The 17,972-nt window shown below is 37.8% G+C and overlaps 1 protein-coding gene across 5 annotated transcripts; it reads right to left on the bottom strand.

The window, feature by feature from the left end:
• Window positions 1–582: 582 nt before the first annotated feature.
• On the bottom strand, window positions 583–16,326 carry LOC137133288 (rho GTPase-activating protein 6-like). Of its 5 annotated transcripts, none has more exons than XM_067516761.1 (13): window positions 16,031–16,326; window positions 7,559–7,700; window positions 6,900–6,971; window positions 5,809–6,062; window positions 5,460–5,655; window positions 5,237–5,292; window positions 4,976–5,126; window positions 4,732–4,880; window positions 3,087–3,266; window positions 2,282–2,379; window positions 1,906–2,159; window positions 1,652–1,735; window positions 583–1,548 (listed from the first exon to the last, which is right to left on the bottom strand). In XM_067516761.1, exons 1-13 carry the CDS (start codon window positions 16,175–16,177, stop codon window positions 1,004–1,006), a joined length of 2,328 nt encoding a protein of 775 aa, XP_067372862.1. In that variant the 5' UTR covers window positions 16,178–16,326; the 3' UTR covers window positions 583–1,003. The 5 variants fall into 5 exon arrangements, with proteins under 5 accessions (XP_067372862.1, XP_067372861.1, XP_067372865.1 ...); XM_067516760.1 differs by having other exon boundaries at window positions 583–1,557; window positions 16,031–16,325; XM_067516764.1 differs by lacking the exon at window positions 16,031–16,326 and adding an exon at window positions 10,796–10,925 and having other exon boundaries at window positions 583–1,557.
• Between the last annotated feature and the right edge of the window lie 1,646 nt (window positions 16,327–17,972).

Here is a 17,972-nt window from a genome sequence, read left to right as displayed (position 1 = left end):
TTGTCCATTTATCCTGAAGGAAAGGAGTGTGCTTAACATACTGTCTGATGTCACTCCACAAAAGAGATCCAACCTTTTTTTTTTTTTTTTTGCTGAACACAGGATGCGTGTAGAGTAACATTAACAGCTGTGTTCTCATGAGCTCAGCCAATCAACAATCAGACCAATGCCAGGAAAACAATGATAATGTAATAACTCTGAGAGCTATTTTGTTTTCGTATAATTTAACTGTAATAGACAAGACAGCCTGAGATTAGTTTATTGGACAAAATCAAGAAACAAATCAGTCAGTTTAGGAAGTGTCAACTGGAAAAGTAACTTTATGAAAACGGTACATTTACAGATACTATATTGAACTGTATATCCCTGTATATTTTGCTTCTTTACATCCACTTTTGTACCTCAAACACAAGAAGTCAGGATGTGTATAGACACATAATGAGTGTTGAAAGTTGACAGTTCACACTGATAAAATCTGGCAATACTCTGTATCACACCCGTAATGACTTCTGTTCTAGTTTTCTAAAAGTAAAAATTTATGCAGCAAAGAAGATTGCACAACACCTACAACAAAACTCTGTATTGATGTAGCTATAAACATGGTTTATTCAACATTAAAACATTCATGGCTTCATATTAGACATTGATATCAATTAAGTTATGGCATTCAAGTCTAACAATAGTTTTTGATTGCTGTCCAGGAAATAAATGTGATTTCAGACACATACATACAAAATAAACTATACAAACCTACAAAATGTAAAAAAATTATACTTTTTACAGTATATACGCACACAACAAAACCAATATATACAGTTAAACAGCCCTACAAAACAACAAGTCTAAGAAACAGTTGGTGTAAAGTTCTGTAATCGATCTAAGACAAACTGCACTGGTAATGAAATTACAGATAAATAATCACGTTTGAGCATTTGATGATGTTACAGGAGAGTCTGTGACTTCTAATAGTTATCTTCTGTGTACTTTGTAATCCAAGTCTGCATCACACCAAGCTTTCTGGTAGGGCCTCTGCATTATCTTTTGACAGTATCTGCCATATATGCAACTTCTCTGTCTGCCATTCCAGTCTACCAGGGCCCTTTTCCTGTCCAGGCCCAGAGGAGTCTGCAGTATCTACAGTCTGGTAAGTAGGGCTCTGCTGGGGCTGTTGTGGAGTTTGAAGGTGAGACTGACACATGTGAAGAGAGGGTGTAGAGTTTGAAATATGGCTCTCCCTCAGAGGTCCCGAGTAGCGAAGTGAAGACAAGCTATCCGTCCTGACATTAAGCAGGGGACACACAGGGTGATCTCTCCTTTCAGCCAAGTTGTCCAAGCTAATGGCTACTGATTGGCCATTCAGTCCCTGATGTAATGATGACTCTGGTTGTCTCTGCTCTCTCTGGTCTTGAGGACCACTGCTGCGACGAGTCACTGGGGGGTGTGGCCTGCATTCCAAAACATCCAATAGGGTTTGCATTGGTCTGACGGGCGACTTGTTGTTACCTTGGTGACTGCTCAGCCCCTCTGTTAATCCATATGACTCACATTCTGAGACGTCTCCAGGAGAACATGGGAGAGACCATTCATTAACTTTTAACTATTATTAATTATCTCAAAGACCATCTGCAGGAATGAGTAAAAATGGTGTTACCAGTGATGTGATGGCTGGTAAAATCCATACTGAACAGTTCATTCCAGGTGTTCCAGAAATTATCGTCAGAAATTGTTGAGCTGTCTAATCAAAAACAAGCAGGATTACATGTAGTAAACTGTTTACAATTATAATTAGCATCACTGACAACAACAACAACAACACAACAAGAGGGAGTCAATGAATCTGTCATTCAACTCGCATAAATCCTTATATGTTTGAATAACTCTTTAAATGGAATGAATTAAGTTTACCTTTGTCTTTAGGAGAAGTGCTGCCAGATCCTTCTTTTGTATGGTCACAAAGTTTGTACTGCTCTGAAAGTCTGGAGTCCCTGTCTGAGAGTGGATCGCTTTCCTCTGGGTATTTACACAGCAGTCCATCTGATAGGACAGGGGAGTTGTTGTCATAGGGGGATACCTCTCCACTAGATGGTTTGATAGAGTCATGGGAAAAGTATCTGTCAGTCAGAGAGAAGGACTCTTCTGCTTTTAGGAGCCTTGGATCACTGCAGAAACAAACAAAACAAAAAGCAAACAAAAAAAGGCAGATTTCCGAAGCCAAGTTTATTTAGTTTGGACCCACAAAATGCAAAGACACACACAATGAGACAAAAGGAAAAAAACTCACGAGTACTGAGAGGCTTTTCTCCGTAGCAAGTAATCCACAACATCAGGATCAGTTTCTAGCAAACTCATTAACACCTCATTCTGCAGGTCAGAGGGAACCTAGGAGAACCAAAACTCTGTTTCACTGAAGCTTACAATAAGGCATCATAGAACTGCATTCTTTCTTAAATTAATCACATTTTATCTCAACAAAACTAAACAACATCCCAGTAAGTAGTTTATGTATCTGTACTCAAACAAACAACAGCATTATGGCCAGATGAGGCTTTTTAGAGAATTGTTCTTATACTGTACACGAACTGTACAAACGTGTTTTGCTAGTATTTACACAATATGCATAATGCAATGTGGATTATTATCAGGAACAAGATGATGTTTGTAGGGTATATGGATAAATTACTACCAGTTTAGAAAACTGGCGTGGAGAAAATTTTTGATGTTATTCCAAGTAAATGCATTTTCACTTAGGCTTCTAGTGAAAAACAGACAACATAATGTAGATGTCCTTGCAGCAAATCACTGTCTATAAACAAAACAGAGGCTGGAATGACACTTATTACCTCTCTAGTGAGGTTTGTATTTTCCATTCTCTTCAAGAGTGAAAAACCGCACAGATTTCTTTGTTTTACTGCCATACCATTTTGTTTTATTCTCTGAGTCTATAAAGCTAATGTTCACATTTCATTAGATATCCCCACTCCATTAAGTCTAAGAAGAAAAAACACAGCAACGTTGAGATGCCTTGATTAAACACACTTGTGTCTGAGTGTTTTAAAGCCCTTGGTTTTTCTCTAACGATGGCTTACCATAAACAGTGTAGCATATGTGCTGATCATCCTTTGGACTATGCCGATGATGGCTGAACTCTCCTCTGCACGTACTAAACTCTGCACTGAAAACTCTTTGTCTGAGTTTTTTTGCTTGCGTAACAAGTTTGGTCCAAAGATGGTTGCTAAATTGAGTGATGTCATCTTGTTTCCTGTGATCTAAACAGAAAAATAAGATTTGGTTATCTGGACAGGCTACATACATACACAGACACTTTCACTGAATATTTTCATATGGTTAACAGAGATTCTTCAGCTACACTGAATTCCAGTAACGCTTGTACATCTTAAAATACAAATATGGTCAATTTTAAGAATTAAAGACAGCTAATCTTTTTCATGATATTTTATTAGCAGACTTCTCAGACATACGTGAAATGTTAGATGTTATGAAATTGTCTTAGATATTTCTTTTCATCCAACCATGTGCTTACCATCACCGCCAATGGAAATTCTCAGCGTCACTACTCTATTAAGAATCGTTTTGCTGCAGGCAGACAATCCTTAGCGTCCAGGACATGCTGGGAATCTGCACCTAACACAAACCTACCAAAATCAATAAGACTGGCTCGGCGTCATTTTGTTCAAAAAGACGGAGCAGCCTTTTAGTTCCACATTACACAGTCTGTATGCTCCAGCCCCAAGGTCAAGAATAAACTGGAGTTTAATCCGTGGGAAACTATTAAACTCCATTGTGAGGATTAGGCCTTAAAAAGTAAGTTCCACATAAAAAGGTGATAATTACAACATAAAGAGGCTCTGGGTCTACTGTAGGTTTAATAGGAACACCGTAATAATGTTGAGTGCAAAGTACATGCTTACATGCATAAAAACATGTGCTGCCATGCATTTTGCCATGCATAAAGACACCAGGTTGAATAAAACATAGAAATGTGGGTGTAATGACCAATAACTATTTTCTCAGCCTGTCACCTTACTGAGCTTATATTTTATAACCAAATGATCCAAACAAAACTCAGCATAATAAATATGGTTCACCAACTACCTCCATGTCCTCTCTCACTACATCCATAAATCTCATCTTTGGCCTTTATCTAGACCTCCTGCCTGGCAGCTCCAACCTCAGCATCAATATGTAAAACACACACACACACAAATAAGTAACTAAATAAATAAATAAAGAGTTTCTCTACACTTTTGTTGTTTTCCACACATAAAATGGAGGAATAACAACTTATGACCAAACACAGTGTGTGTATTGTGATGCATAAAACCATTGGCTGTGCATCACTTGATCAGGACACCTACAATGCATCATAATGCATAATGTCACTGCACTGAACTTTTTTCAAATTAGAGGCTGCAGATGTTACAAACATTTGTCCTACTGCCTTCTAGTGATTTCTGGGATTCATCATAATCACATTAAACTTGGGAAACAGGTAATTATATATATATATATATATATATATATATATATATATATATATATATATATATATATATATATATATATATATATATATATATATATATATATATATTTTTTATTTTTTATTTTTTTTTAAACAGGAGTACATTAAATTTTATCTTGTTACAAGCTACGAAACAGCACATGCTGTTTTTTACACTGCCCTACACACAAGATGTGCAGTTGCTTTACCTCTTGCCCATCACTGTCCAGGCCGTCTTTAGCATGTTTAGCCACAGTGGACAACAGGGAGAGGAGGCGCTGCAGTGTGTCGCTGTTACAAGGGGGAAGCAAAAATATCAGGAGCTGGATGGCGCTCACTTGGTCTGAATAATCCAGCACTGCAGAAAAAAACCCAACAAAATAAAATCAATTTCAAATAAGTCAAAATTCCCCCTACATATTCATCCTAATATAGAATGCATATGCTTCTCACACATTGTGTTTATGAAGGCGGTGTAGAGTTCTCTTGTCAGCAGTGGGTCGGGCAAGTCCCTAAGGAATTCTTTCAGCAATGCAGCAACATCATGAACACTGTGCTCCTCATCCAAGTGTAACTCCCATCCCTGGTCAAACTCCTCACGAAGCTGGACGAAATATTTAGACAATTATTTCAACAAATATACAGCTCATACTATAGTAGATACAATATATTTATAATCAGATGTTTATTTAAACCACCTGTCTGGAACTGTACCTGCCGTACTCTCTTCTTGGAACTCCCAACACGGAAAATTCCAACCGTCTGTAGGCCTAACCAATGATAAAGATGCTCCCTTAGTGCCAAACATTTGGCCAATGTACAAAAACATTCAAATTGCCTGATTCAATAGGTTAAGACAAAAAGTTTTGCATTTACACATAGATATGCGCCATTTTGTATGCTTTAATCCTAACTTCTGAACTTTGATAATGCGTACCGTGTTTTTCTAGGTGCTGGCAGCAGAGATCCACTACCCTGGGCACCTGTCTGTAAATAGGGTTTAGGCTGAGTTTTTTGTCATTGGGCTTCTTCCTCTTGCTGACTGCCTCTTCTGGCAGAGACAGCTGGAGAGCCTCCAAGAGTCGAGACTGGTTATCATCAAGGTCAGTGATGCAATCCACAGACACTCCACCCTATCATGCAGATGGGTGACAACCATACATAGTTAATGTTATGAGTATTTATGTAAAAAGGTTAAAGAATCCCTGAAAAATCGAATGTGCAAGTCAGACACATTTCTTGTTTTTCTATAGTAGCATGTCAGATTTGCCGACAGAAAAACCTACTCTTCTGCATGTCCGTGGGGCTGTGCCTGGAAGAGCAGCTTCATTAAAGGTCTCAGAGGTGGAGCCAAGAGACGAGGTGCTGCTGGAGAACTCTTTGCTTGCCCTTTTCATGTTGGAGGTTAGGTGAAGGAAGGACAGCATCAATTCAGTGGGGTCACTGTGCTCCTCCCGCTGGGCGCCGTGCCGCTGTTTCTGTGTGCGGTCATTGGAAATGACCTGCGACAGCGGTATGCCAAAGACCTGGGGCATCGTCTCTGTGTGTCGGGTAAGGGCAAGACAGGGAGATTTAAAGTTCATCTTGATGGCTCCACGGGAAAATGTTGTTTTTTTAGATGTGTCAGTAATTTCAACATTTATTATATTTTACCCTTTAGGTCTTGTAGTATTTGCTCATCGATGTTTATTCTCCATATTCAAACTTCAACTTTTAAATAAATGCTTCACAAAATAAATATAACAAGGGAAATGCCAAGAATAGGGTTCTGAAGTACACACTGAATATTGAGAGAGAGAGAGAGAGAGAGAGAGAGAGAGAGAGAGAGAGAGAGAGAGAGAGAGAGCACATACTTTCTGAAGTGCCTTTGTAAACAAAAGAGGAAAAGAGGAAAGCAGGGGCTGACCATGCTGGAGGATAGACTGTAATGAATGAGCCACTACTTAAGATTGTTTTTGTTATTTCCCTTGACTGCCTGTCTGACAAGAGCACATCACTTTCCAGCCAGATGGTTGTTCCAGGCGGGGCAGTGTGGTTGTGAAGATCCCAACTCCCTCTGAGACTTCTTTACCTTACAGTAAAGATCCAGATCACTCAGTGCTCTGTGGCTATAAAGAGCTGAGAATGTCTACAGCTAAAAGCCAAAATAGTATAGTCAAATAGTATGTCTGTGCATCTAAAAGAAAGCTAACAATTAGAACACTGATTGTCTTTTAGAAAGTAGTGTATGAAGATAATTACTTAAAAAGAGCACAAAAATCCCCTCTGTTGTGTTATTGTGTCCTGCTTAACAGGAAAATATATCTTCTGGAAAGTTAGAATACTACAAATTAAAAGTCAGTATATGGCTAAAATTAAAGAGTTTGTTCCACATTACCTTTTTCTTTATTCTTCTCTTTAGATAATGAATCCAGCTTCCTCCTAAGTAACTTCTTGTGCTTGTGGCCACCTGAAAGGAGAGTTAAGAACTCTAGTTAATAAGCCCTAGTTAGTTCTTGCTCCACTTTGTATAATTGGACTCTAAGAAAATTAATCCGTCTACAGTGTTAGACAATTTAACAGGGCTAACAAGCACGGGCGCACTTGTATGGGAGGTGTCAAGACAAAGTGAGCATAAATATTAATAAATTTATATACTATACACAAGTGTGGTATTCTATAAAACAGTGACAACACATTAAAAATGTCATTTGTTCTTTGCTCACGTGTAACAAAATGTATTTTCATAAAGTACAGCATGAGAGTAGACTACAAAAACTACTTTGAAAATGAACCCATTAAAAAAAATAAATACTTAAATAATTGTGGGTGATAAGTGGGTTTATTACTGTATAGTTAAGGTTGATAAGCTTGCACCAGGAAACGAACTGATGATGCAGCAGGAGAAATAAGAGAGGGAAACATTTTCTGCATTTTTGCTGTTATGGATGTGTTTATAAGACATGCTGTGACAAGCATTTGCCCAAGAGAAAAGAACAACTTGGTGGATAAACAAGAAACTGGAAGTGTGCAGTATATCTACATGTGATTTAATACATTTAGGGATGGTGATGTGGCAGCCCAGGTCACGATCCCGAAGCAATCGCCTAAAGGCCACTTCCTGGAGGCGAACCCTCTCCAATTCTGAGAGGCTCTGCAGTGGAACGGGCTTCGGGCCAATGTTCTGTCCCGACACATCCTGAGGACACACACATAGACACAGTTGTTCATGCAATACATCAAAAACATCTATAACTGCTTTTAGACTGTCTTAGAGAGCTCTCAATTTTCATTAACCAACAACTACCTCTCGCTCACTTTCCAGCTGCGAATGAACATTAAACATCTGCTTACATTGCAAATATATATTTTCTATCTATCTATTTCTTTCTATCTATTTCTTATCATGAAGAATTTCTACTGTACTTTTTATGTCATCTTTTTCTGATCATAGGAACGAGTATTGTGAGGTAAAGAATTTGTGATACTGTTTCTTAGAAGGGCTTTTACTTTAAGTATTTTTCATATAGTTTGCAAAACCGAAACGTGGAGTTGCATTACCAGAGAAAGCAGCCTGAGCTCTGACTGTCGTCGATATGAGTGTCTGTGTGTGTATAAAGAAGGCACGTGCTCCTCATACATTGCTAATCCAAATTGCTCACTTCACCATAAATATGAAATTCTTCACCTTAATTCAATCCCTACTCCACTTAGTAAAGTACTTTTTAATACATATCATTTGGGTCCATGCTCCACTGATTTTTTAATATTCGATCAATTTAAAGAAAAAACTAAACAAAACGAAAAAAAAAAAAAAACACTTCTAACCAGTACTTCAGTAGTAAAGATTAACACAGATGGGGTTTTCTAAAGGTTTAATAGTGTACTAATGATGGGACAAATAATCAGATCTGAAATCCTCAACCGCTGAGCATCTCCATGCTGGAGATTACAGTGCTTTGATCAGGCACAGTCAATCATATGAGCCATGTTCCAAAGAGGCTTAGTTACTCTTTATCAGGATCAGGCTTACACTAAAGTGGCTCGCTCCTATTAAATGGGAATTAGGACTGTGCTACTGTCGTGTACTTTTTTCCCTTGCTACACATACAGTATGAGAAAATACTACGTAAATATTACAAACTTATCCTTGCTATACCGTATCTCCACTCCACAAAGGCAGTGGTGGCTAGAGAGACACACAATGCAAGACACTGCCAACTTAGACTGCGTCTATTATCAGTTTTATTAGCAAGAGAACAATGTCTTAACTGCAAAAAAGTCTTGTTTACTGTTATTTAACCATTTTCTTCAGACATTCCTGCAACGTGACTTCATGGGGGGTGGAATCATTTGTCATATCTGATGTGATGGTTCCCACAGTTTCTCTCTGTTAGAAAAGTGATCTTGAAATCAAAGCTTAGCCCATTACTTATGTTCATGGAATTACAAGCATTGTGTGAAGATTTTTGTTGCAATACTCCTTTTGATTTTCCAAAATAACAGGCTTGAGTGAGTCATGTCCAGACATGAAATATATGAGTCCACAGTCACTTTGTGTTTCATGGAAACTCTGTTATGCATCACAACATATCATAAATGACATAAGTATGAAGAAAAAATAAACAAAACCAGCACCTGTATGATAATTATACAGGTATCTTTGAGATGTGGAAGCCTTTTCCTAACAACCTTTACAACTGTTACAAGTTGTCACAGTGAGAGGAAGTCAGACCCAAATAACTGTTCCCAATTTCTATAGAAGCAGACAATATTTAACTTCGATGAAATTACTGTTGCTGATTTGACTGCGCTGTTATAATACTTTTTAATCCTAAAATAAAAATACTATATTAGCCTCTAGAACAAGGCATCTGACTTTACAGGGGGAAAAAAATCAACAGTCTCAAAGCCTTTAGCTTAATTTGTTATTTTTGCTTGCCTTTTGACATATGGTGTTGGCAAATAAAAGCCAACAATAAAACTGTTGAAATGTTGGACTGCAGAGCATATTCTTTCTAGCTGTGAAGTACCTCATTTTAAGTGAAAACCTCTTTGAAATGCAATGGGTTTTTTTTAGCACTCCCTGGAATACAATGACAGGAAAAGTGCAGGGTAGTTCATACAATAAAGCTTGATTGAAAGCTCTGATTACATTAATCAGCTGTACTTGAACTAGCTCCAGTGAGGTGAGCAGTATTCGTCAGTGCTCAGGAAGCCATTCAGTGGGTCATCCTGGGAAGAGCTTTCCACAAGAGCTTTTACTCTCTGTCCACATAGTTTGTTGGCTTAGATTCCTACAGTAAATTGTAGCATTAGATGTTTAAAAAAATCAATTTGCTGATGGATCTTTCACATTTAGTATTCATGAAGCACTTTAGTATGCTGCTAGTACCAAATAGTCATTCAATTACTCATATCCTATTGTTCTTTAAATACATAAATAAATGTCCTCTACAGGGTACCAGACAGACTAACATGGAAGGGTTGATCCCTGCTATTTTCCTTTGCTTTCAAGTCAATGTCATGCAGTAATTACAAAACCTCTATTATTATTATTACAAAGTCTTTGGAGGAGTAGACCAATAAAAAAACAGTTGAGCAAATTTGCCATGATGACAGCCTTAAGAGGGGGGGCGGGGGGGGGGGGGGGGGGGAGAGATGCAATAGTGGGAATGTAAATAAATATTACCGTAATACATACAAGGACCTCTAATCCGGGAGGGGTTCCAATGATAAAGCTCTATAATATAAATATGCATAGCACAACACACAAATGCACAAGATTAAACTTTCTGCATAACGCAAAAAGGACTTTTACTGTCACAAGTCTGTTTAATTTAACGTAAATTCAACAACATATCCAGTGTAAACGCTATGCTCCAAATTAGTGTGAAACCTTCAAAAAACCAAAACATTTGTCAGCGCTAAATTTTCTTAGACGCACCAGGAAGAGCACCTACTCACATGGCTCTTGACTCTTCTCTGGAGAAGGCAATCTCCCATTACAACTCTGTTTTATTGCGGACGGACGATTCAAACGTGTCTGGACCACCGGTTAGCTAATGCCAAAGTAACGGACGCCATCTGACCTCGGCCGAATTGCTGCAGATCAATACAGTCCTCATTGCTCCAAGTTAAAGACTGGAGTCAGCTCTCGCAATGGTCACCGAAAAGTATAGCAAGTTCATGGACTCATTTACATAACAGTGAGACGCAATGCTGCCGACAGGGAGGGGCTTTAGGGTGGGGTTACTGCTCTCGGCCGAGTCTTACCACATCCACGGGACTTACCTGTACATACACGCCATACGTGCCAAATCCATGGGATTAATCATCCAAAGACAATTTCAGTGTAGTGGTAAAACAAGCTAGATGATCCCTATCAACAGTGTTGACCTACTGCTGAGTGAGTGGCATTTAAGAGAATCGCCCCAACCTGTCTTAAAAACACATTTTTCCGCCAAACGGAAGTGCGCACGACACACTACAATACCCATGAGCCTCAGCGGACACCGTTGCTATGGAAAACAATATATAGGCGCAACGTGGAACAGTATTGTATAAATAACCTGGCAAATAAAACTGTGTTTACCGTTTCTAAAACTGCCGAAGAAACTGAAAGTGAACAGATTTAAAGCAACGCTAAGGTGTTAAATGTGTCATCGGGCTATTAATTAGCAAGCCAAGCTTAGAAGTTTTAGCTTGTTGACGTTTTAGCGTTAGATGTTAAATGTACTGTATCTTGTGGATTGTAACGTTAAACTCCATTGGACACGCTGGCGTTAACTATCGGTTCTAGCGTTAAGTTAAGTTAGCTAGTTAGCATGTACCAGTTTGAGGCGACAGCAGAAACAAATAAAACTATCTGCATCATTAACCATCAGCTGGGGGTAAGTGATTTTCTCGTCTGTTTTTTTAGTTCGTGTTAATGGGGGTGGTGGCTGGAGTTCCCTATGACACAATTTAGATTACTTCATTTTTTTGCACACGTTTATTTGTTACTTTTATTCCATTTGAACTATTAATTGCCACTTTAGTCCACCAAGCTGCACTCAATAACCAGTGTAAACCAGTCTACGCTAAATTAAAAACAATATTAACAACTCAAATGCATTAAATTGTCAAAAACCAGGCAAATTATCTAGGAGGACTCAAAGGGAAAGATGTCTGTACACAATACTAGATTAAGGGTCTGAACAATTTTGTTAAATAATTTTCAGATTTTTATTGACGTTTGGACAGTAGGACAGCGCAGGTGAAAATAATACTATAATAATATAATAAGATTTCTATGATAATAAACAGAAGCTTTCCTCTCAGACAGAAATACAACATTTTGAAGGCAATGTTGGGTGGAGAGAAATCCTCTTAGGCTGCACAGTATCTTAAGGGATACTTGCAAACAGTAAAATAAACTAAACCAACAATTTCCACTTAATATTAGCCTTCTGATAGCTTAATGTTGTGTGTAAATCTAAACACAAATCTCTTACAACCTTTGATTTTTTTCCAGGCTAAATGTCCCCTTAGAGACAATAATTTAGAACACTGAAAAGTTTACAGTAGATCACTATATTCGCTCCTCACAATGAAGCCATTAGTATGTCAAGTCCATTTACTACATGCCGTAGAGCCTTCCATTAATTTTAAGTGGCACTCTGTTATTACTTTGTCAGCTTTATAATGCTGAGATTAGATAGTAAAAGTGAGAGCATACCTAGATTTTATGAGTCTTGAATTCCAACCTTTTCTGAAAAGCTGAATTTTAACTAAAAAGCGGGCTTAACAAAACATTCAGATCCATTCAGCTTGTTTTTCTTGAAATTTAATTCTAAATTGTAAGTTATTAACCCACAATAACAAAGTAAAAATGATGCTTTCAATTTTTTTGCATTTAAAATCAAAGACTTTAAGCTCAAAGTTTCTGGTACTTTGTCCATTTAAAATTAAATCTGCTATGCTGTGAATTCTGCAAAAATAAAGGGGTCTGAATACTTTTTGGTGCAACTGCATATTTCTTTCTAATTTAACAAAGCTAATTTCCTTTTGTGAGATTCAAGTGGCTTTGGCTTTGTAGCAGAAAGCAGTTTTCATTTTCCTGCAAGTTCTCTCTCCTTTAGGGTGTCACTTCTCCACTGAGCACAAGAGTTGCAGATGACTCTCCATCTAAACACTCCAGCAACACTGTACTCGCCGGTGGCTCACTCTCTCTGTTTTATAACACATCTATATTTTCTGTTAGTAATTTTATAGTAGTTCCTGCCATTTATCTTCCCAAAAACACCCCATGCAAATGTAGATTTATTTTATAGTTACACAAATGACCTGACTGTATAGTGACTTAAAAGTCTTTCTCAGACCTTATTTATTTAATTTGCTTTATTAAATAAATGAAGATTTGTCTGGAATCCTTTCAAAATCACAATCTTCCACAGACAAGATTTCATTTGGACACTATTAAAATGAAATGTAAAAAGGAATATAATGCTGAATAAAAAATATGTTTGTTTTTCTAGAAAAGATTTTTAACTAAAGGAAATACTTTCAAACATCTCAGAATGCTTTTGCAGCCAGAGGCTAGTGCAATAATGGTTGAAAATTAAAATGCCAAATCAGTTTGAATGAAATGCGACTGTAACCAAACATAAGCACTTATGGGGATCAAACAAATGATCCAAACACAGTTTTTTAAACAGTAACTGGCTTTCAGTCAGGCAGTAATGCTTTGGGGTGATATTCTATAGAACAATATGCCAGAGAGATAAATGGTCTGCACTTTTCCAACTATTGCTAATTGAAGCGCTTTACACTGCTTCTTATTCACCGTTTCACACTCACAATTACACACCAATGGGGAAGCTGCTATGCAGCCGGGAGCAACTAAGTTGGGGTTCAGTGTCTTGCTCAAGGACCGTTCAAAGTGTGACCAGAGGAGCCGGGGGTCAAACCAACAACTGTGAGATTGGTGGACAACTGCTCTACATGATGTACACAGGAAATCAATGCAGGACAACTGTGATACAGTACCTAAGTACTGTAACATATAAATAATTTTACTATTTAAAAAGCCAAACCTGACTTTGGTTAGACCTACATTATTAATACATACACTAAGCAAACCATACTCTGCATTTATATCCAACCAACAGTATATGTTTCCTCTTATCAGAAATAACCTGGATACAATGGTGGTGCAATTGCAAACTGGGCATGTTTAATTTCATGCCATACAAACAGACAATCTCCTGTGGGAAGAAATATGTGCCTTGGGGACTGTAGCCAGGGATCAGGTCATGTTGCTGTACTGTGAAAAATAAGAGTTGAGGCTTTCTTCATGTAAACCAGATGTCTCTGCTTTTTGTCACAACTCTACTGAGACCCATGGTGAGTACACATCTAGTAGAGCACATATGCAACGTATGGAAAACACAAGGTCATTTATAACACAGATCAAAAATAGCACTCTGATACTTGTTTTTAAACAAAGAAAAGGATGAGAATTAATGCTACAGTTCACTTGCTGATCGTGAATTATACATGTCATAGACATACTGCAACAGATCAAACTTTTGGCTAAGCTACAAAGCTTAACTAAGATACACTTAGTCTGCCAAAAGACATTGCAGTGGAATATATCCTATGACTCATTATTAGTGTAAGATGTGGCACCTGGTTCAGGGGACCTTGATGGCCTGCATTACAAAACACAGTACTAAGCAAAAAAAACCTTGTTAGGCTGTTATTGGGTGGAGGAATAGCAGAGTGTTATGCAAAGGGGAAACTGTCAACCTGACCTCACCAATATTGTGACTGTGTCTTAGATACTGTTTTCCCTGCATGAACCCCCGGTTGCACATTTACATTACTAGAAAATGTGACCTATTCAGCTATAGTGTAAGCTGACAGCATGGTCATGTGAATGTCCAGAAAGGTTCTCAGATGTCAGACAGCTTGAAGTTGTACTGTGTACATATACCCCAAAACGTCTGTAAACACTACATATGACAAATACACTTTCAGATTTTATTCTGTCTATTATCTGCACATATTCTAACATTCAACACTTGACACAAACTAGGCTGCACTGCAGCCTCCTGGGCATATAGGCAGCGGACAAGCACTCCCCAAAGTCTTAAATCATATTAAATATCCTCTCTGACACAGACCTGTCTCCCGAATTAATGAGCTTCATTCAGATTTACTATGATTACATTTCTAAGAGTTCTGGCTGTTGAATAGGGGTTCTTTGTGATGTAACAGAGACCAGATACCTGGTATTTATTATAAGCCTATTATAATGTCACATCTGCAATATATTTCCATTCAACTTAACCAAAGGACCAACTTAACACAGCAGTGCAGATTGGCTCAAATTACGTTCACATGAAACTGCTAAAATCTACTGTATGCAACTAAAATGAATTTATCTCTAACAAAATCGACCTGCAAGTAGAATGGATTTTAATTGTAAAGAATATTAAGATGTTAAGTTGTCCCCTAACATGCAGTAATAGCTATTATACAGTGATTTGTCCTAAAGGGTAACAGACACGTCACTGCGTAATTGTGTTTTTACTTTGTGGTGGGATTATATATTAATCTTTATGTCTATATGTACATGAATACATCTGGAAAAGTAAGATAAATGATTCCCCTTATTTTTTACATTAATTTTTCCTCTTTTAAAAGTAAGATTTGCCTATCCTTTCTTAAAAGGGCAATTTAAAAGTTGTATTGATATGTGAGAAATGCTTTTTCTATTGAGAAACACTTTCCAAATGTGACAAGGCTTTTCAGTCACACCTTTTGCAACAGACATCAGCAAGTTAGCACAAGCAAAGTCTTCTGCTGAGATCACCCATCAAAAACAATGAGCTGAATCACTCTTAGTTCCAATGACACATCAACAAATCTACGGTGCATTAAATGTCCACACAAGACATTACTTTGTCCTATTTGTCATAGATGGTGCTGATGGTTGGCTGTATTCCAACAGTTTGAGAACACAATTTACATTGCATTACCTCAAATTTAAGAAACAAAAAGCAATAAGGATTCAATCCAAATGTAGATTTAGAAAGTTTCTAAATCCATACATTTAAGATCACAGGAAAACACCGTCAATCTGCATCCTTTAGGTAATATAAGACACTTCCGGAATTAGGACACAGAACAAGAAGCGCTCATCGAAATTCACTTAAAGTCCTTAACTTTTATTGTTTGAGTAGAAGTGGTAGGAGAAATTTCGCTTCTCCATACTAGCTAATAAACATTCCCCATCGCACTCTAAGGGAAGTTTTAGGACATTTCGACCCCATTTAGTTTATAAAAGATGATCTTGCCTATTTACCATCATATTGGTCATCAAAACCATTTACCAGCGCCTCCGATCTAATGCCTATAACATTTGAGGAAAAAAGTCAATGACTTGAGTCAAGTCAACTGAGCTTTAATAAAACAAGTTTTTGTAATGTTATATCTGACACGTCGAGCAACAGGTACAATCATCTGCCATCAGTTTCTCACCTTAGACGACGTCTCCTCAGCTTCGCTGCCGTAGTATCGCATCAACGCCGAGTCCAAGCTCCTGGTCTGCCTCAGTCTCCGCTTGGAAATAGTTTTGGGGCTTAGCGAGCACGAGAAAACGCTGCTTAACAATCCTTGAGCCGACATGCTTCTGTTAGCTGGTCAGTGTTTGAATAATATAAAACGTTATTCATACATCTTCCATGAGTCCAAACTGAACGAAGGAGCAACGCCGGCTCATAGCAGCAGCAGCAGCAGCAGCAGGTCCACAGTGCTTCACTCCATCCACCTCCCACATGCTCTGACTCAGTCCGTCCGCCTCTCAGAGTTTTACTGCCGTAAAATGACAAACATTTAAGAAGAAAATGGCTACTGCAAAGCATTAGGGCAAAAATCAAATTAAAGCGTACGTGTTAGCGCACGGTGAAGTTATTAATGGTAGTCAACGAACACAGGTGAATAACATTTCAAATGACTTTTGCAGTTGGTTAAAAAAAAACAGCGACAGTACCTAACTACAAACAATATTTTAGAGCATATGTATTATTAGCATGCTTATTTAGTATTTTTTGGAACCTATCATCATCATCATCATCATAATTGTATACTATAATAATAATAATAAGGATTACAAAGTAAATTTTTAATATAATTTTATTATGGAATACAAAGAAGTTTAAAAACACAAAATAATATAACATGAAACATCAACATTTTCGTTAAATAACGGTAAAAAAATGTTTAAGGTAACTGGGCCATGCAAATGTATGTAAGTGTAGGTAGCCTATGGCAGTTTTGCAGGATTTGCAAGAATACTCTTGTGAATTTCTAAGAGAATGAGACTACATCAGGGAATGTCAAACAAAAACTTTTACACAGAAGCAATGGAGAGACCATGCCCAAATTCACAGTCCTGTTCTGACCGCACTTTTTCCTCACGACAGGCAGTTGAGATACTTGGCATGTAGTGCCCAGGGAACAGATTCTTCCTGTGGGAGTCCTGGGGGAAGGGACCTGTGTGATAACATGACATGTGAACCAGCACTGTATAGCCACGATAAGAATTCATCAGATACCAGAATCCACCAAACAGACAGGGGAAGTGGTGATAAGAGGGCGGCTTTGCGTTTGATCCACTTATTTGTTGGTGGCAAGGTTTGGAGTTAGAGTTCTTGCAGATTCTCATCAGACTTCCCGTTATGTCATTTCTTAGTGGGATAAGTGCAGCCTTGGGAGCTTACATCCACTAACCTTGTAAAAGGATGTGAGACTAAATGTTTGGCCCACACGGGTCCTGTAAGTGGCCTTTTAGTCTACTTACAAAATAGAGTTATGTTTGGTTTTACATATTTACTGTAAACTTCAGAAGTTACCACATACCATGTTAAAACAATATAATAACCATTTGTAAAATGTGATTTATATTTCTGAATATAAATAATTATTTTCTATCAGTTGAATAGTTTTCATAGTTGCACTTTACTATCTAGTGCACAATAATTCAGCCTAATTTCAGTATAATAAGCAGTACACTGAGCAGCCTGCTGGTACGGAATGCTTTTAAGATCTCACTGGAACCACACAGGTTTCTGGGGACTTGTGATGACAATATAATTACTAAAATCTATAGCAGCACCATAGACAGCTGATGTCTACAGTGCAATCGCTAGGTGGCAGTAATACACCCACATTATTTCCTCTTGAGTCAAGTCATGATTGGTACTGCAAATTGTTCATTTGTAGAATTGACCTGGGTTGATCATATTAACCTGCTTGAAGGCACTAGAGCAAAATTGAGCAGCTGGGCTCCTATTAACCCCCTGTTTTCACCATGTTTGAAATTTTTATGCTGGAATATTACACAGACAGGGGTTTGCTATCAGCGGAGTATTAATAATTAAATTCAAACTAATCACCTTAAAACAAATGCACTTTTGGAGTA

The sequence above is a fragment of the Channa argus genome, chromosome 9, assembly GCF_033026475.1.
Source record: "Channa argus isolate prfri chromosome 9, Channa argus male v1.0, whole genome shotgun sequence".
Classification (NCBI taxonomy): domain Eukaryota; kingdom Metazoa; phylum Chordata; class Actinopteri; order Anabantiformes; family Channidae; genus Channa; species Channa argus.
This window is presented reverse-complemented; position numbering and strand designations above follow the sequence as displayed.

Bases quoted from the DNA above. Each gene is read 5' to 3' on its own strand.
- LOC137133288 (XM_067516760.1), bottom strand. From the start codon at position 16,177: ATGTCGGCTCAAGGATTGTTAAGCAGCGTTTTCTCGTGCTCGCTAAGC. The intron at 5,656-5,808 runs GTAGGTTTTTCT...TCTGCATGATAG, and splicing joins CCCCACGGACATGCAGAAGA to GGTGGAGTGTCTGTGGATTG. The intron at 1,736-1,905 runs GTAAACTTAATT...GTTTTTGATTAG, and splicing joins CACTTCTCCTAAAGACAAAG to ACAGCTCAACAATTTCTGAC.